We start from the raw sequence: 19,494 nt of genomic DNA, 5'->3' as shown, positions 1-19,494 counted from the left end.
ATGGCAGACGCTATTGTTACTGACCTCCTACAGTACTTGTCCAAGGTACTCACACAAGAATCAATTTTGTACGACGATGCATTGGAGGAGGAAGTCAACTCAATCCATAGCGAACTCATACTGATAAATATCTTCCTGAAGAACTCCGAGGAGAAACGGAACGAGCATGAAATAGTGAAGGAGTTGGTTAGGAAAATTCGGGACGTTGCTTACAAGGCTCGGAGAGATATCGATGCAGTCATCCAGGACATCGCAATACCGAGGTCCGAGCACAGAATGATACTTCACAATGTTGAAGGGGATATGGAAGACCTCAACATAGAAATCAACGAAATCTACGACAATATAGAAAAGTACGGCATTGAAAGTGGTGAAGCTAGTGCAGATGCAACGATGGAGGCACAGTACGAACGCGACGTAGTGGGCTTCGATGATCACTCAACTACATTGGTGAGTCAGCTTACCGAAGGGAATCTAAAGCTTGATGTTGTTTCAATCATCGGCATGGGTGGGTCTGGGAAGACCACTCTTGCCAGGAAAATCTACAATGATAGCGTCATTAAAAGTCACTTTAATTGCCGTGCGTGGGTGTATATATCTCAAAATTTCCGAACCAGAGAATTGTTTCTTAAAATTTTAAAATCTGAGATGCCAAAATCAGATGAGTTGACAAGGAAGAAGCTGTTCAAATACTTGAGTGAGGATGAACTAAAAAAGAAGCTATTCAATTGCTTGCAAGGGAGGAGGTACCTGATAGTCTTGGATGATTTTCGGAGAGCTGAATACTGGAATGGGCTAAGATCGGCTTTTCCTGATGAGTCGAACGGAAGCAGAATATTGATCACCAGCCGCATAAAAGAAATAGCTTTACATGCAAGCCTTACTCCTTACTTTCTCGGGTTTCTTAGCAAAGATCAAAGTTGGAAACTCTTTAGTAAGAAGGTGTTTCGAGGAGGAAAATGTCCTTTCAAGTTGGAAACTCTGGGGAGAAAAATTGCAGAAGAATGTTGTGGCTTACCACTTTCCATCGTGGTATTAGGAGGCCTTTTTGCAGGCATAGAGAAGACACACCTAGCATGGTCCAGATTGATCCGCAGTGTAAATTGGCAACTTAATGAGGCTGATACAATATGCAAAGACATACTCGCCTTGACCTACACTTTTCTGCCCTGGCGCTTGAAAAAATGCTTTTTGTATTTTGGTGTATACCCAGAAGGCTTTGAGATCCCAGTAAGGCAATTGATGCACCTGTCGATAACAAAGGATTTCATACAAGACACTTTCCATGGATTACGGGTGGATGTTGCTGAAATATACTTGAAAGAGCTCATAAATCGAAGTTTGATCCAAGTGGCTAGCAGGAGGACAGATGGAGGATTAAAGACATGTCGTATCCATGCTCTTCTGCGAGACCTCTGCATATCAGAGAGCTCAAAAGTGAAGTTTCTTGAGGTTAGTACAGATGTTAATCTTCTATCCGTGAACAAATCCTACAGACTTTCCATCCAGGGTAGCCTGGACTCATATATTTCTTCAAATTCCTCCCACCCTTCCCGCTCTTTGTTTTTTCATGGCCTAGATACATACGACTTTAACCCAAACCACTGGAACTGGGTCCTGAAAAACTTCAAGTGGCTTGAAAGCCTTCATTTTGGGTGTGTAAATCTCTACTCGATTCCCACAAGGATAGAAGATTTGATCCATTTGAGGTACTTGGGTATAGAATCTGATGCACTGAAAGTTGTCCCAGCTTCCATTGGCAACCTTATAAATCTAGAAACACTTGATTTTAGAGGTACTTTTCTGAATTATTTGCCAGAAGGGATATGGAAGTTGCGATATTTAAGAAATTTGTATGTCTCCGGGCCGGTAAGTTTACCTAACCATTTAGACCCACTGGAAAACCTTTGTGTCCTCTCCACTGTATCACTTAACCAACAAACTGCCTCACGTGGGATCCCTAATCTAACGAAATTAGGAATATGGTTTGCGTCCGACGAGAACAACAGTGAAGTAGTAGATGTTCTGAAATGCCTAAACGATTTGATTTATCTTCAAACATTGAAAATTATAAATTGCTCAGAACGTCCTAGTCTGCCAATTTCATTTCCACCGGCAATCACCAAGATAACACTACGACATGTGCGCATAAAAGTCCGTCGAGACATGAAAGTGCTGGGAAAACTTCTCAATCTTAAGATACTGAAACTGCAGAGTTGTTTGCTTTCTAGTCAGTTGTACGTCTTTGCAGGTTCATTTCCTCGACTCCAAGTCCTTAAATTGGAGAATTTGCCAATTAGAAAATGGAAACAGAGAAGAGGCGCAATGCCATGCCTCAAGCATCTAGTTATTAAAAGATGCATCGAGTTGATCATGCTCCCTTCGCGACTACAGAGTTTGGCTGTTTTGCAAAATGTACAAGTATTATGGAGCACCTCAGAATCTGCATTGATGCTTCAGAAATTACAGATGAACGTTGGATTCCAGCTATTGATCTATCCTCCCCCTTACAACGATTCAAACATCAAACTTTCCAAAGAGATGGTACGTAGTATGTACATTGTTTTCATGTTCACTAATAGAGTTGTAATTAATGCACAACACGTACAAGACGTATTGATGCAAAACACAAGACACATAAAGTAGGTATGGTGTTGTGCAAAAATATTTACCCCCAACAATATAACCACACTTGTTAACAATATTGCTTTTTCTGATGGACAAAGATTTCACTTGTCCTTTTGCACGCTAAATGCACGTACTTTTTTTAATTGCATGAACAAAGTTAAAAAATAAATATATTAAAAATGCATTTATTCTTTTTAATGTTTTCCTTGTAATTAAAAAAAAAATTGCTTTTCACATATAAAAAAAAATAAACAAATAAATAAATAAATACATGACATTGTTATAAACTAGATTAAAAGAACTTTTTTCATTCCAATTTTATTTTTTTTAAAAAAAAAAAAGAAAGACTGTCATTTATTAATTTTTGTTTACTGTTTGTTTTTAGGAGACAATGACCGGGTCGACCTCTAGTACAAGGGAAATTTTTGTGGATAGTCACTAAAAATGATGGGGAATGCTAGAGTATCTTCTGGTGCTCTCTTGAAATGGTATAGATGTAATTTTTTAATTACATCTATGTCATTTCAAGAGAACACCAGGAAATGTTCTAACATTTTAAAAAAATGATGGTATCCACATCAATCTAGAGACTCGAAATAAAATTGTAAGTACTAAACACTTATTTTAAGGGTCATTTATTGTGTTATCATATTTAACGGAATGCATGCAATAGGTGTAGTTTTTAATTAAAATAATTGTTGTATAATTTTCGTATAACTCTTAATAATTTTTTTTAAGATTAATTATCAAATCTGTTTTTTTATATGTGAGTCTTAAATATTCAATAATTAATCTTAAAAACAAAAAATTATTAGAGTCATACAAAAATCGCAAACATATCGGATCTCTTAAGCAACTATTAGGTGGACAACACTTTATATTTTATATGATAAGGTTAGGAGAAATTTTATATCATGTTCGTGTGTGAGTACAGGTTGGCCGGAAAGACGAAGGTTTATGATGACGGGCGCGCAAAGGCTCGCGATTTCAACAACCAGTTGGAGAACTTGAAGTTGGAGTTTCCCTAGCGGCCGAATTCCATTGTGAGGTACGAGGATGTGATGAACAAGTGCAACGTATCAAAAAAGGATGTGATCAACTGGGGGGTTGCAATTTTAATTTTTCTGGTGGCATGCTTTTTCTATTTGTTATAAGTATTTCGGGGTGGAAAAACTTATTGTAATACCCAATAAATTTATTTTCATCCTGGGAAGATTTTTTTTTTTTTTTTTTAGTTATAGTGGTATTAAATTATGTTAGAATGACTCATATTTTATTAGTATAGAAAATAATATGAAAGTATTAATAAAGTGGTCCATATGATAAGATTTTATTATAAATATGTTATATTATAACTCTAATTCATACTGTGGCAATTTGCCATCTAACTAATTAGTGATATGTCAAATTTAACATGTCCCTAATTTTATTTTATATATATATATTGGACTTTTCCAAATCTGAAACGCGTAGGACTAGGGCTGGCAAAATGGGTCACTCGACGCGATCAGTTAAGACCCGCGACCCGTTTAGCCTAAACCCAGACACGACCCGTTTATGTTAACGGGTTGAGGTTCCAGACACGACACGAACACGGTAATTTCACGGGTCACCCAACACGACCCGTGAAACCTGTTTAACATAATGGGTTAAATCGGGACGACCCGTTTAACCCATTTAAAAAATATATATATATCTGCAAACATATATTACGGAAAAGAAAAAAAATATCACCCTACTTAAACTCAGCCTCTTCCAAAATCAAGAGAATAAATGCAAAATCAATACAACAATCGAATGCAGCCAGAACGAAAATCAACTATAAGTTTATCATTGAAAGTTAAAGGACCATGTCATCCAATTACTTAGAAAAACTGCAGGTAGAGTATTGTCAAGATTTAAGTGAAAATCATCAAGCTCGAATATTTGACTAAGAATCAGGTTGTTAGCTGAATAAAAAAAAAATAGCAAATTAAGTAAATTTAGACTCTAAGACAATTTTGATTTCCAATTTATGAAAAACTTAACAAGGTTGAGCCAAATATTTATCCAAAAAAATTAGTAACATTCTCCTTTCTTGACTCCCAAATTATTATCCACAAGTTCTTTTCATTTTAAACACACCTCCCTATCCAGGTGCAAATATTTCTTCAAATGAATCAAGCTCCCGTAGTTAAAAGCTCATAAATAATACAGCCTAGAATCACATTTAAAAACATAAATTATTAGCAACCAATATTTAAATTCCTTCAATTTCCTATACTTTCTCATCAATCAAGCACACTTGTTAACCTTCAAACTCAATTCCACTGCCGTGATTTGCTCTCAGGTCCAAACCCATTGGATCACTCCCTGAAACGTCCCGATTCGTACCACTAACGTCCCCGAACTACGCACTCGCGCTCCCCAGCCCCAATCCCCGTCCAAACTCTCCCACGCCCCCGCTGCCATTCATCGGGAACTGAAAAAGAAGGGGCGACGTTGAAGAAGACCAAAGAGAGAGAGTGTCGCTTCGTCGAGCGGGTTTAGCGAGAGGAAGAAGAAGAGGGGGTGGCGGCAGTGGTGGCGCGGCGCTGAAGAAGAAGAAAATGGAAGAAGAGGGGGCGGCGCAGAGTGAAGGAGAAAGAAAAGAAAACTGAAGAACTGGAGAAGTTAGGGCAACCTAAGGTCCTAAATTACCTAATAATCTAAAATTCTAAATCAGTAAATCTAATCCCATTTCCTCTTTTTTTTTTTTAATAATATATATGTATAAATTAAATAAATAAAAAAAAAAAAAAAAAAAAAAGAAAGAAAGAAAGAAGAAGAAGAAAAGGTAATCGTGTCTGGCCCGCGACCCAACCCGCCAAATTGAGATAAACGGGTCTACCCGTTTAAGGTAGACCCAAACCCGCTAATTTCGTGTCGTGTTCGTGTTGGGTTGTCGTGTCGTGTTAAAATTGCCGGCCCTACATAGGACAACGCTTAAAAATATTTTTTCAGATCTTTTTTATTAAAAAGTTTCCCCTTATAATATATAGCATTTCCCTTATTATCTTCCGCCATCTTCTGGATTCTTCTTTTCTTTCTTATTATACAGAGAACCGGCGAAGGAGATCCCGCGGTGGAGATCGATATCAAGAAAGACAGATCCGGCAGTGAAGTTCTGGCAATCAAAGTCTATTAGAGGATAAAATATGCTCGGCAAAGGATCCTCAAATCCTCCAGCAACCTACAACCTACAACAGCCGACTCCCTCTCCCTGATTTCCTCCAGATTTTCGTCTTCAATGTTTCCACGTTTTCCTCCATACACTACAAAAAATACCACAATTGGCTAATTACTGTAGACACGCGTCCAACTAACCACGTGTCTTTCTGACAACGTGGCTAGTGGTATAAACAACCCATTTGGACGCGTGTAAAAATACACACGTCCAATTGGACACGTGTATTTTATACACGCGTCTACCTGGACACGTGTATTAAATACAGGTGTCCAATTGGACGCGTGTATTTTTACACGCGTCCATATGTTGCCACGTGTAATAAATACACGTGGCAACTATTATTTTTTTCCAAATATATATTAAAAAAAAAAATTGTTTTGTGTTCATTTTTGTTTTTTTTTTTTTTAAAAAAAAAACTCATTATTTTATTAACTATATATCATAATCTTAAATTTGTGCTATATATATATATATATAATTACGGTGTACATAGTATATACACATAAGGTTAGGTTTTAAGGCTATATACTATATGTAAATTCTATACTTGGAGTTTACATGTTGAGTTCCTTATTTATATATATATGGTATACTGATAAGTACGTAAACCCTAACCTAATTTAGGGTTTAGTTTTGTACACCATCTACGTTTAGAAACAAAAAAAAAAAAAAAAAAAAATTAAAACATAACAAAGTTAAAAAAAAAAAACCTATAATTAATACTATATATATAGATATGCATGCATGTAAACGGTTTAGAAACTATATACATTTATAATTACTTGTATATATATACCATAACCTTGCTATTTATGGCTATAGATAGTAAATGCAATTATTTTGAGGGTTCCGGGCTACATAATAAATTAAATACTTATGGTTTAGTCCCTTATATAGTACATACACTTAGGGTTAGGGTTTATAACTATATATAGTATATACACTTAGGGCTAGGGTTTATAGCTATATATAGTATATATACTTAGGGTTAGGGTTTATTGATATATATATATATATAGTATATACACTTAGGATTAGGGTTTATAGCTATATATAGTATATATACTTAGGGTTAGGGTTTATCGATATATATAGTATATACACTTAGGATTAGGGTTTATAGCTATATATAGTATCTACACTTAGGGTTTATAGCTATATATAGTATATACACTTAGGTCAATGGCTATATATAGTACATACACTTAGGGTTAGGGTTTTTGGCTATATATAGTATATACACTTAGGGTTAGGGTTTATGGCTATATATAGTATATACACTTAGGGTTAGGATTTATAGCTATATATAGTATATATACTTAGGTTTAGGGTTTATCGATATATATATATATATATATATATATATATATATATATATATATATATATATATATATATATATATATATATATATATATATATAGTATATACACTTAGGGTTAGGGTTTATAGCTATATATAATATATATACTAAGGGTTAGGGTTTATCGCTATATATAGTATATACACTTAGGGTTAGGGGTTTTAGGGTTTATAGGTATATATAATATATACACTTAGGGCTATGGGTTATAATTTAATTGATTTTACATTTTATGAATAATAATGTCAATATATTTTTCACGTGTCATTATTGTACACTTTTAAATATAACATTAAATCCTAGATTGATTATAATTAGATTGTTCCGATATTATAGAAATTCGAATGAATTTTGCTTATGTGCTGTTACAAAAAACTACAGTATATTTACTCTAATTTTGTATGAGAAAGATTGTGATATTAAATCTAAACAGTTGAAAAAATGAAAAAAAAAAAAAAAAAAAAAAAAAAAAAAAAAAAAACTATAGTGTATATCTTATAGTTTTTTTACGGCATTTAAGTCGAATTTTATTCAATCAAGTTAAAGAGATAATCTCCTCAAACAATTAAAAAATTAAAAATTAAAAAGCTAAATGTTGATTTTTCTCATTTTTTAAAGAGAAATGTTTAATTTCATTCTCTTACACATCTCTTATCCATGTTTGTACAAGAGATGTGTAAATCGATCATTGAATTTATGTACTATATGTGGGTTTTATAAATACAATATTAAATTTTCCGAACAAAAAAAAGGGGAATAAAAATGATATAAATATATATATATATATATAGCCATATACACTTAGGATTAGGGTTTATGGCTATATCAAGTATATGCACTTAGGGTTAAGGTTTATGACTATATATAGTCATACACTTATGGTTAGGGTTTATAGCTATATATAGGGCTGTCAATTTTGACACGACCCGATAATCCGACACGAACACGATACGAAATTAGCGGGTTTGGGTTTACCTTAAACGAGTTTGGGTCTTAAACGGGTCGACCTGTTTATCTTGGCTTGACGGGTCGTGGGTCACCCGCGGGTGACCCGCCAGACACGATTATGTTTTTTTAAAAAAAATTATTATTTAATTATTTATTAATTTATTATTATTAGCTAAAATAAGAAAAAAAAAAAAAAAAAAAAAAAAAAAAAAAAAAAACTCTAACTTCTTCTTTTCTTTTTCATTCAACGCTGCCCCCCCCCCCCCCTCTTCTTCTTCTTCTTCTTATTCTTCTTCTTCTTCTTCCATTTTCTTCTTCTTCTCCCAGTCTCTCTGCTGCGCCGTTGTCCTCGTCCGGTTCTTCGTCCTCGAAGCCCCAATGCCCTACGGTCTCCCCAGTGTGTCCGTCTTTGCTAACTCCCTTCGCCGAGTCGCCGGTCGTGGTCTCGTTCAAGCTCGGGCCTTGGTCTTCAGTCCCCGACTCCCCACGCCTGAGTCCGATTGCACCATGAAATTGAAGAGCTTGGAGGTCAAACTGTCAGAACCACCTCTGTGCCCGAGAGCTCCGGCGAGAGCGCAGAATCCAATAGCTTGTTCAAGACGTTGGAGACTTGGAGGCTGGAGCTCAGAGCACTGTTTGGGCTCTAGTACGGGTACCTTTAGGTCCTCTTCAATATCTACTGATTCTAATTTCTACTTCAATATTTGCAAGAAGTAGGTAAAGTTTTTGATGAATTTTGCAATCTGAATATTTGATTGTTGATTTGAATCATTTGATTTTGTTTTGATTACTGAAAGTGAAACATTTAGTTGAAATTTGAGGTTCTGATTGTGGATTTTGATTTGGTTTTGAGATAATTGCTTACCTTAGCTTTGAATGTTCAAACAGGTCGTGTCGACCCGATACGACCCATTATGTTAAACGGGTTTCACGGGTCGTGTCGGGTGACCCGTGAAATAATCGTGTTCGTGTCATGTCTAGAGCCCCGACCCGTTAACATAAACGGGTCGTGTTTGGGTCTAGCTTAAACGGGTTGCGGGTCGTAAACGGGTCGTGTCGGGTACCCGTTTTGCCAGCCCTAGCTATATATAGTATATACACTTAGGGTTAGGGTTTATAACTATATATAGTACATACACTTAAGGTTAGGGTTTATGGCTATATATAATACATACACTTAGGGTTAGGGTTTATGGCTATATATAGTATATACACTTACGGTTATTGTTTATGGTTATATATACAACATAGACTTAGGGATAGAGTTTATAGCTATATATAGTACATACACTTAGGGTTAGGGTTTATGTACATATATAGTACATACACTTAGGGTTAGGGTTTATGGCTATATATAGTATATACACTTAAGGTTTGGGTTTATGGCTATATATAATACATACACTTAGAGTTAGAGTTTATGGCTATATATAGTACATACACTTAGGGTTAGGGTTTATAGATATATATATAGTACATACACTTAGGGTTAGGGTTTATAGCTATATATAGTACATACACTTAGGGTTAGGGTTTATGTACATATATAGTACATATACCTAGGGTTAGGGTTTATGTACATATATAGTACATACACTTACGGTTAGGGTTTATAGCTATATATAGTACATACACTGTCGGTTAGGGTTTATAGTTATATATAGTATATACACTTAGGGTTAGGGTTTATGTACATATATAGTACATACACTTACGGTTAGGGTTCATAGCTATATATAGTACATACACTTAGAGTTAGAGTTTATAGCTATATATAGTACATACACTTACGGATAGGGTTTATGTACTATATAGTACATACACTTACGGTTATTGTTTATGGCTATATATAGTATAGTATATACGTATGATGAGTGCCAAACATTGTATATTTGGACCCCTTGATTTACACTAGTTAGACCTTTAACCTTATTATTTTCTGATGTTTTGGTTAGTTTTTGTGTTTTGTAGGTCAATAAGAGAGGAATGGCAAAACTTCATGAGGAAATGCTTGGAAATTCAGAAGTCCTGAAAAGTCGATCGATCTAAATTTTGCCCGAAGTCGATCGATTGACTAAAAGTCAATCGATCGAAATTCCACAGAACCTGCTTTTGCAGAAGCGCACCAGAATGCCCAATCAGGGGCTTCTCCATGACAAAAAGCAGTCATCCCTCTGATTTTTGCAGCAGAACACGCTGGTTTCATGACCTTGGTTGTCTCTAGCAAGAGAGGAACCCTAGAGGGGGGTAGAGGAGTCATTTACATAGGTTTCTAACCCTAATTTCCCTTCTATAAAGCTATAGCCATGCCTCCTTGTTGGAGAACACTTCTCAGAGCAGTAGCTAGGATTAATTTCGTGCATTTTGTAGTTGATTTCAGTAGCTCTTTTCTTTAGACATTTGTCTTTGTAAAGCTTTTCTTCTATTTTCATGTTTGTTCTTCAAGTTTTTGTGTTGTTCTTAGTCATGGTAGGCTAGAACTCTCAACTAAGGTTGAGGATGAAACCTCTCCATTGATGACACTCACACTCTTGTAGTACTACTTGCACACTTAGTGTTATATCATTATGTTATTCAAGTTCCATTCATTTAATGCTTTATCTTTTGCAATGAATGTGGTTGGTGGTAGAAATAGGACATTTGATGTGTTTCAACCGATGGATACATTGTTTTATCGGTTTGAAAGATGATATCCATTGTGATTTATCTTTGAGTTTGATTCATTTAATGGTTCTAAGGTTTATGTTTGAGAAACTTGAATGACACATTAAGCTTAATGTTCTTTGGCTGTTCAAGTGGAAACCAAGAATGTGAGTTGTTGGATTTGGTTTGGTGAATTCCTTAACCTTAGTCCCTTTTTTTACATATTGCATTTCTTCCTCTTTAACTTAGCATTTTTTGTGCATGTTTAACCCTCAAACTCTTGAAACTAGGTTAGAATAAGGTTGATTAAGCAAAACACTAACTTTTGACCATTTCCCTATGGATTCGACCTCGCACTTGCAACACGCTATATTGCAAACGATTCGTGCACTTGCGAGTACATTTAAAACACACTTCAACGTACACTTAGGGTCGGGTTAGGGTTTATATATTTATATGTATAATTTTTACTTTTTACAAAAAAATTAAAAAAAAAATAATTACAATTGGAGACATGTAATAAAATTACACGTCTCCCATTAGGGACGTGTATATTATTACACGTTCCTAATTGGCCACATGGCCACCTGCCTCGTGGCCAATATTTGGCCAAGTGCACAACGCGGGACAATTCCCCTGCGCCACCTGGCCATTTCTTTTTTAAAAAAAAAAAATTAAATTAAATGGGTAGCTTCCAGAGGAAGCTACCCATCGATCATCTCTCTCTCTCTTACTCTTACTGTCTCTCTCTCACCCTCTCCGTCGACGTCACCGACCTCCGTGCGTCCAGCCAGCTCACTCTCTCTCTCTCTCTCTAACCCAAACACGGGCCCTTAACTCCGACCGGCGATTTAATCACTCCGGCCGTGACCTCTCTCCATACATTATAACAAAGTCTCCCTCTCTCTCCCTCTCTCTCTCTCTGTCTCTATCTCTCTCTACATCTCTCTCTCTCTCTCTCTCTCTCTGAACTCCGGCCAGTTCCAAACACTCCAGTGAGCTTCAGGTCCGGACCTCTCTATCTAAATATCTCTCTGTCTCTCTCTCTCTCTGACTTGTGTTTTTCTTTTGTTTTGTTTTATTAATTTTTTTTTCCAACAATGCAGGTACAAAATCCTTAAGAAGCATAAATTACACCACAACAAATATAAGGAGCATAAATTGTGAGTAATTTTCCCTTATTTTTGTCCTTGATTTTTTTGCTATAATAAACGTGGTACATTTAAATGTATTTGTTTAAAATACGTTCCTATTTGTTTTAATATTTTCTAATAATAAACGTGGATTTAGCAATTAATACTGGAAAGTTTTTTTCTCCATGCAATGCTACTAATTTTGTTGGGTTTGTATATATATTGTTGTGTTTTTTTTTTTTTTTTTTTTTTTTTGTGGTTTTGCATGTGAAATATGCGTACATTTTTTTGTCTTTTTTTTTTTATATATATTTTACTGTACTACGAATATGGTTTTGCATGGGAAACCAACGATTACAAATTGACCGTCCACTTTTTACGTCATTAATACTCGCAAGCGCACGAATCGTTTGCAATATAGTGTATGTACAAGTGCGAGATCGTATCCACAAGGAATTGCGTTTTTGCAAACAAAATTTAAATCCAAATTAATTTAATCCTAACCTAGTTCCAAAAATTAAGAGATTGTTTTTGTGAATAAAAATCCAAAGCATAAAAAAAATTAACTAGAGTGAATGTAATCAATCAAACAAAGCACTAAGGTATCGGAATCCGCACTCACAAACTCATAGCAACGTATTCCCATGATCAATAATATTTTTCAAAGTTCTCACAATAAAATCTTAAGTATGTTTTACTTTTGCTTCAAATAATTAATCAAAACTCAGGCAGGTTGGAATGTAACCAGGCTTTTGCCTTACCATGTAGGGAAAAAGGAAATAGCCTGAGACGCACTAACTCATCTGAGAAATTTTGAAACTTGAAAGTATTGCACCTCTCCAAAAATTCCTTCACGTGAGCATAATGATCTTCATTCTCTAAACCATTGAAAGTAGGAAGGATTTGAATTACATTCGGCTTCAAATCAAAATGAGTAGCATTAGTAGCAGGCAACACTATGCATGATGGAGTGTTGGTCGTGATGGGTGCAAATAATTCCCTCAGGGTCCTCGGTGGATCCACATTCCGAAGCGGTTCTCCCATCTCAATAGACTTTTCCGACTCAGACTCGGAATTTTTCAACGAGCTTAGATTCTCTCGAGCTGTTCTTTTGATCTCAGGATCAAAATTGGTAAGTTCTAGATTTAAAGATCTCCGCCCAAGCATAAACAAAATGCCAAAAAAAAAAAAAAAAAACTAAAATAAATTAAAATTTAACTAAAAACAAATGCGAGTAGGGGAAACAGAATTCTCCAAGGACCCAGGGTCGTTCCCAGGAACGTGAGGGGGGTTACACGGACACTCTTAAATCCCAAGACTTTCCTAGCCAGAACTTGCCTAGACACTTGGATATTGCCGTAAGCCCACACTAGCAAAAAAAATTTTAAAAAAAAAAAATTTAATTATCACAAGATAACATAAACAAAAATAACTAATGAAAATACACTAACACACCAAAAATTAAAAACAAAAACTTATGACTTGACCAAAAATAAACTAAAACTAAAACTCACAAAATCGACCAAAAATAAATTTGGTAAAATTTTGCAGCTACTGAACTTATTGATGATGCCTGTAAGCAGTGGCGTGTCCGGATAGTACTACAGCAAAAAGCTAAGCGGAAGCTGCAAAATAGGCCAAAGACAAAAAATTCTATCTCTTTTTTTTTTTTTTTTTTTAATTAGCACAAGGAATAAAACAAAATTAAAAACTTGAAAATAGGAATAACAAAAACAAATTGCAAATAAAAATTCTAATTATAACTAGTAGAAGAATAAAATCAATTTAGAAATAAATTATTTGCAAAAATCAAACAACTCCCCGGCAACGGCGCCAAAAACTTGATGTGCAAATTTTAATACTCGCAAGCGCACGAATCGTTTGCAATATAGTGTATGTGCAAGTGCGAGATCATATCCACAAGGAATTGCGTTTTTGCAAACAAAATTTAAATCCAAATTAATTTAATCCTAACCTAGTTCCAAAAATTAAGAGATTGTTTTTGTGAATAAAAATTCAAAGCATAAACAAAATTAACTAGAGTGAATGTAATCAATCAAACAAAGCACTAAGGTATCGGATCCGCACTCACAAACTCATAGCAACATATTCCCATGATCAATAATATTTTCCAAAGTTCTCACAATAAAATCTTAAGTATGTTTTACTTTTGCTTCAAATAATTAATCAAAACCATCCCATGTATCCATTCTTTACACAAATCACAAAAGAAATCCAATTTAAATTAAATCATCAAGTGTATCCGTAAATCACAGCAAAATATCCAATTTAAATCAAAACATCAATTGTATCCGTAGAATAAATCACAAGGGATATCCAATTTTTTTAAACAAAGAAAACCAAGCACAATCAATTCTATGGAACTATCCTAAATCATCAAATGTATCTTTGAATCACAAAAGATATCCAAGAATCATTCCACAAAATTGAATTGAAGTAGAACAATTGAAAATCAAACTCATTGAAATTGGAAAATATTACATCACATGAGAATATTGTTGCTAATCATAAGTGAGTCTTCATCCTCAACCTTAGTTGATGGTTTAGCCTCTCATGGCTAAAAATAACATACTAACTTGAATTAAAAACATTAAAAATTAAAAGAACTTACAAGAAAAATTGTTGCAAGAAGACACCAAAATTATGCTCTAGCTTCACACACTTTTTTCTTGAAGCTTAAAGCATAATTTATAGGGAGAAAACAAATCCTAGAAGCCCTAGAATTTCTAGTAAAATCGGAGGTTAGTCTCCTAGTTTGAGTAGGAAACTCAAAACACAATCCAAGAAGGAAAATGACTCCAAATCCGTCCAGATTTACGGTCTTTTATTGCGGGATAATTTTTGCATAGCAGAAGTCCGAATTATTTCACAAGGATTTGTAGAAACTTGAGCTAACTTTCCAACGCCGCTTGATTCACTTCAATCGGATATTTGAGCTGAAAGTTATGACCAAAATACTATGACATATGCAGAATTTGAATTCTAATCCGATTTTGACTCCAATTAGAGAAATTCCGATTTAGTCATCTCCTTGATTTGGTTGAATATAACCACATCATCTAGGTCTTCTCAAAGTGTGCTTTCTTTCACCATAAAGCTATTGTTTTCTCTCAATGACCTGCAAAACACTGAAATACCAAAACTAACAAAAAACATTAGAAAATAATAAAATTAAAGGTTTAGTAAATGCAAATTAAGGGGTCCACATATGCAATATTTGACACTCATCAGTCGACATATACAAATTCATAAAAAATCAAAATATGAAAAAATGAATTCTAAAAATAGTTAACATATACAAAATCACCTTAAAATAAATTGTGGAATTGTTTAAAATAAAATTTCAACAACTATGTTGTACACTTTATTTCAGCATTTTTTTCTAAAAAAATAATAACATAGTTTAATTGTATATTTGTGTTGCTATTATCCTTTTTGACAAATTTTTACAAAAATGATTTTCAAAACAAACTTTCCCTCATTTAATAATAAAATGATCGCACCCAACGATTTCAACGAAAATTAACCTCAATAATTATAATCAATAAAACAAAAACAAATTTGCCACCGTCTACCATTTACAATAATATATGTAAATTGAGCAATTCATAACAAAGGTCTAAACCCTAAACCTTAAACCCTAAAAAAATACAAAAAGCCTAAACCTATAAGAAAAAACAAAAACCCTAACCCTAAACCCTAAACACTAAAAAAAAAACCAAAAAAACCCTAAACCCTACAAGAAGAACCCAAAAACTATAAACCCTTAAAAAAAAAAAAAAAGAATTACAAAAACCATAAACCCTTAAGAAAAAACAAAAACCCTAACCCTAAATCCTTAAGAAAAAAAAAAAAAAAAAACCCTAACCCTAAACCCTAAACCCCAAACCCTACACTTTCTAAAAATAACAAAAATCATACACTTTCTAAAACTAACAAAAACCCTACACTTTCTAAAAATAACAAAAATCATACACTTTCTAAAACTAACGAAAACCCTACACTTTCTAAAAATAACAAAAATCCTACACTTTCTAAAACTAACAAAAACCCTAAACTTATAAAAAAAAAACCCTAAACCAAATACCCTAAACCCTAAACCCTACAATTTGCCTTAAAAAAAAATCCTACACTTTCTAAAACTACCAAAAACCCTAAACTTATAAAATAAACCCTAAACCAAACACCCTAAACCCTAAACCCTAAACCCTAAACCCTAAAACCAAAATAATGAAACCCTAAACTCTAAACCATAAAACAAAACAAAAACCCTACACTTTCTAAAAAAAAAAACAAAAACCCTACACTTAAAAAAAAAAAAAAAAAAAAAAAACCTTAAAAAATACAAAAAGCCTAAACCTATAAGAAAAAACAAAAACCCTAATCCTAAACCCTAAACACTAAAAAAAAAAACCAAAAAACCCTAAACCCTACAAGAAGAACCCAAAAACTATAAACCCTTGATCAATTTTTTTGCCATGATAACATGTCATATCTTTAATATTTAACATATTTCACATTATTAGATATAAAAAAGGACATGAATTCACATAATTTGATAATGTAAAATTTAATTGAAATTGTAGATGATTCAAATCTATACAATGGATACTCCAAAGTCCAAAGTGTTTGGATAAAATCGGCCCAAATAAAGGCACAGGTCAAGTGGGCTTAAGCCATCCTGAGCAAAGATGAGTGGTGCAATTGATCAAAAATTGGCCCGATCAAAAATCACGAAGGGAAGTAGGGAATTCTTGGCACGTAAGCGCAGCAAGCAGCCCATAACTTGTAACTTTCAAACGGTAATTTCCTTCTTCTTCTTTTTTTTTTTTTTTTTTTTTTTTTTTTTAGATACATAGAAAACTGATTACCTCAAAAAAATAAAAAACGATTGGGCTGGGCAACCCAAAAACAAACCTAAGAATGAAATTACGTGGGGGCAATGCTTCCGAAGGTGCGGATCCTTTGGCTCAAAGCACGGATGTCACAAAGCCTAGGTCATCATTGAAGGTAATTTGAAAAGTATATTGAGTCACAATGACCCAAACACCTCGATTATAGGGGTGAGTATGAGGAGAGGAAAACAACAAATAAGCCAAAAAAAAAAAAACAAGAATACAAAAACAAACATAATGGAGATCCAGTAGTAGAGGCGGGGCGGGACTCTTCCCTGACGATGCGTGGGTCACACGCGTCGCCAAGGGAAAGCCTCTCAACGGCTAGAAACGCGCAAACCCATTAAACAATGATGGTTGTCGTGGTGGAAAGTGGGGAGACCAACCATGGCAACCATGCGCCGATGAGAGTAGAGGAACTCTCTAGAACGTGTGTGCCACATGCGGCCTTGCAAAAGGCGGTGGAATGAACGGAGACCGTTGGTGGATGATAGAGAAGCCGATGAACCCGGTGGTGAGGAGCGTGTCATGTAAACGCTGGAGGAAGAGCATAGATCTAGAACGGAAAAATTGAAACGAAACTCTAACCCAAAATTTACAGAGGACACAGTGGAAGGTAGAGGACAAGTGCTGCTGTTGTGAAAACTCAAACCACGAAAAGGCAAGGAAATTGTTGTAAAAATAGGTGGGTAGCTGGAGATTGGGCCTTAACTCCAATGGCCCAAAATACTGAAAAACTATAGGAAGATAGGTGGGTAGCCGGAGATTTGACCTTAACTTCGATGGCCGAAAATACAGAAAAACTATAGGAAGGGCGGAGAGAAATATGGCGGAAGGTGAGGAATATGGTGGGTTTTGTGGTAGGGTGGATGAAAATGGTAGGGAATGGGTAAGGGTGTTGGGGAGGGAAGCAAAAAGTATGCTTCCATGGACATTCAAATGCGATAATCAAAACTGCAAAAAATGTTGTTTGTGATATACAATGTTTGTTCGTTTTTGCGATTTAAAAAATAGTGATTTCAAAATGCGTTATTTGAAAATATGATTTCCAAAAATACATTTTAAGTGTTTGGTAAAATCTTAGTGTGACCTTTAAAATCGTGTGCTTTTTAAAACATTCATTCTTTCTGCAATTTGAAAATATAATATATATATATATATATTCAAATTGTCAATTTCTAAAAATACACTACTAAATGAAACATTTATACGATTTTGTTTAAAAACTTACTTTTAGCCTACGATACTAAATGAAACATTTTTCACTATTTTGTTTGAAAACTTACTTTTAGCCTACGAAATAACAGGGCAAACAAAGTAATAGTATGAAAAGCATATAGGATACTTTGTCCAACTCAATTATACGTGTTTTAAAGCATGTTAGATGGCTTTAGCCTTTAACTTATGAAGACATGAAGTGCATCAGGTTAAAGTATATATTGTTGTTTTCAAAGGGAAGTTCAATCGGTTGGGGACCACGCCTCATGAAGCGGAGGTCACTAGTTCGAATCCCTCCTCCCCTATTGTATGGACATGTAAAAAAAAAAAAAAAAAAAAAAATATGTATATAGTGTCAACCAAGAATTATTCCAAGAAATGAACATTCACATTTATGCCGTAAAGCACACCTTGTTTTTCAATGTTTTATTGATCAATAAAAGCCTCACCGCATCTGTTCTTTGGGCTTGAACAGAAAGATGTAGTCGTGTCCACCCATCCTGAATTAGACAAATAAAAACAAACTCAAAAATAGGATCGGAACTCATTGAGAAATTAATGCACGTTAGCAAGAAGAAACATGTTGATTGTATATATATATAGGCATGCATATTATTGGAAGAAACATGACCACATGACCACAGACCAGGATCTCCTTGGGGCTATTCAAATGCTCTATGTTCTGTAGAAGCAGTGTGAAGAAGTACTAGGTTAATGGCCTGCTTTTTTCCAATTATTGCTTTGTGAAGAGCAGTCCAACCATCCTGGAAAGGACATAAAATTCCAAGGCCCAGATTAAGAGCAGAAACGCACCAATTAGAACTACTTCCAAACACTTTCTTTAGCGCCCCAGATATCAGCATTATGCTTCAATGAGGTACAACTCTCCTGGTGCAAATAATGCTTCAATGGTGAAAATAATTTTGAAAGTTTTGCGAGTGTTTTGAGTTATTTGTTAATATTTTTGATTTTTTAAAAGTAAAAAATTATCCTAAAAAGCGTTGTCAAACGAGCCTACTACCTTCATACGCTTTTTTAATGGCAGGCCGGTGGCCAACTCCTAGGTCCACCAACAGTGGGGCACGCTTGTTTGGATCCAGATCATCGACGAGTCGGAACAACGTCTTTTTGGGTGTTGGCAGGGTCTGGTACTCTTCCTGAAAAGCTCGTTTTCTTTATCTTGGACTTTTTGGGGGCGAAGCCGAAGAGGCGTTGGAGGAAGCCCATGGGATTATGGGGCTTTTTCAACAAAATACCTTCTCAAGCACAAGCGAGTTTGATGCGGGAGGTATTTTAAAAGGGCTAACTAAAATTTGCCTAAAAAGTTGTTTTAACTAGTTCAGAATGCCATAAGGCTTGGTGTATGGAAGGATTCGCTTTGCACATTAAGCATTAAAAATTGAAGGAAATGACAGGGAAAATCAAGTCAAGAAAATG

At 34.8% G+C, this 19,494-nt stretch overlaps 1 protein-coding gene across 1 annotated transcript; it reads left to right on the top strand.

Annotated features, from left to right (window-relative positions):
- Window positions 1–3,833, top strand: LOC133871711 (putative disease resistance RPP13-like protein 3). The gene is made up of 2 exons (XM_062309126.1): window positions 1–2,544; window positions 3,563–3,833. The coding sequence occupies exons 1-2, from the start codon at window positions 1–3 to the stop codon at window positions 3,587–3,589; spliced, it is 2,571 nt and encodes an 856-aa protein (XP_062165110.1). The 3' UTR covers window positions 3,590–3,833.
- The last annotated feature ends 15,661 nt before the right edge of the window (window positions 3,834–19,494 follow it).

The sequence above is a fragment of the Alnus glutinosa genome, chromosome 6 (genome assembly GCF_958979055.1).
Source record: "Alnus glutinosa chromosome 6, dhAlnGlut1.1, whole genome shotgun sequence".
Classification (NCBI taxonomy): domain Eukaryota; kingdom Viridiplantae; phylum Streptophyta; class Magnoliopsida; order Fagales; family Betulaceae; genus Alnus; species Alnus glutinosa.
Note: the sequence above shows the minus strand (reverse complement) of the source record. Positions and strands in the feature narration are given on the sequence as shown.

Bases quoted from the DNA above. Each gene is read 5' to 3' on its own strand.
- LOC133871711 (XM_062309126.1), top strand. From the start codon at position 1: ATGGCAGACGCTATTGTTACTGACCTCCTACAGTACTTGTCCAAGGTA. The intron at 2,545-3,562 runs GTACGTAGTATG...GTGTGAGTACAG, and splicing joins TCAAACTTTCCAAAGAGATG to GTTGGCCGGAAAGACGAAGG.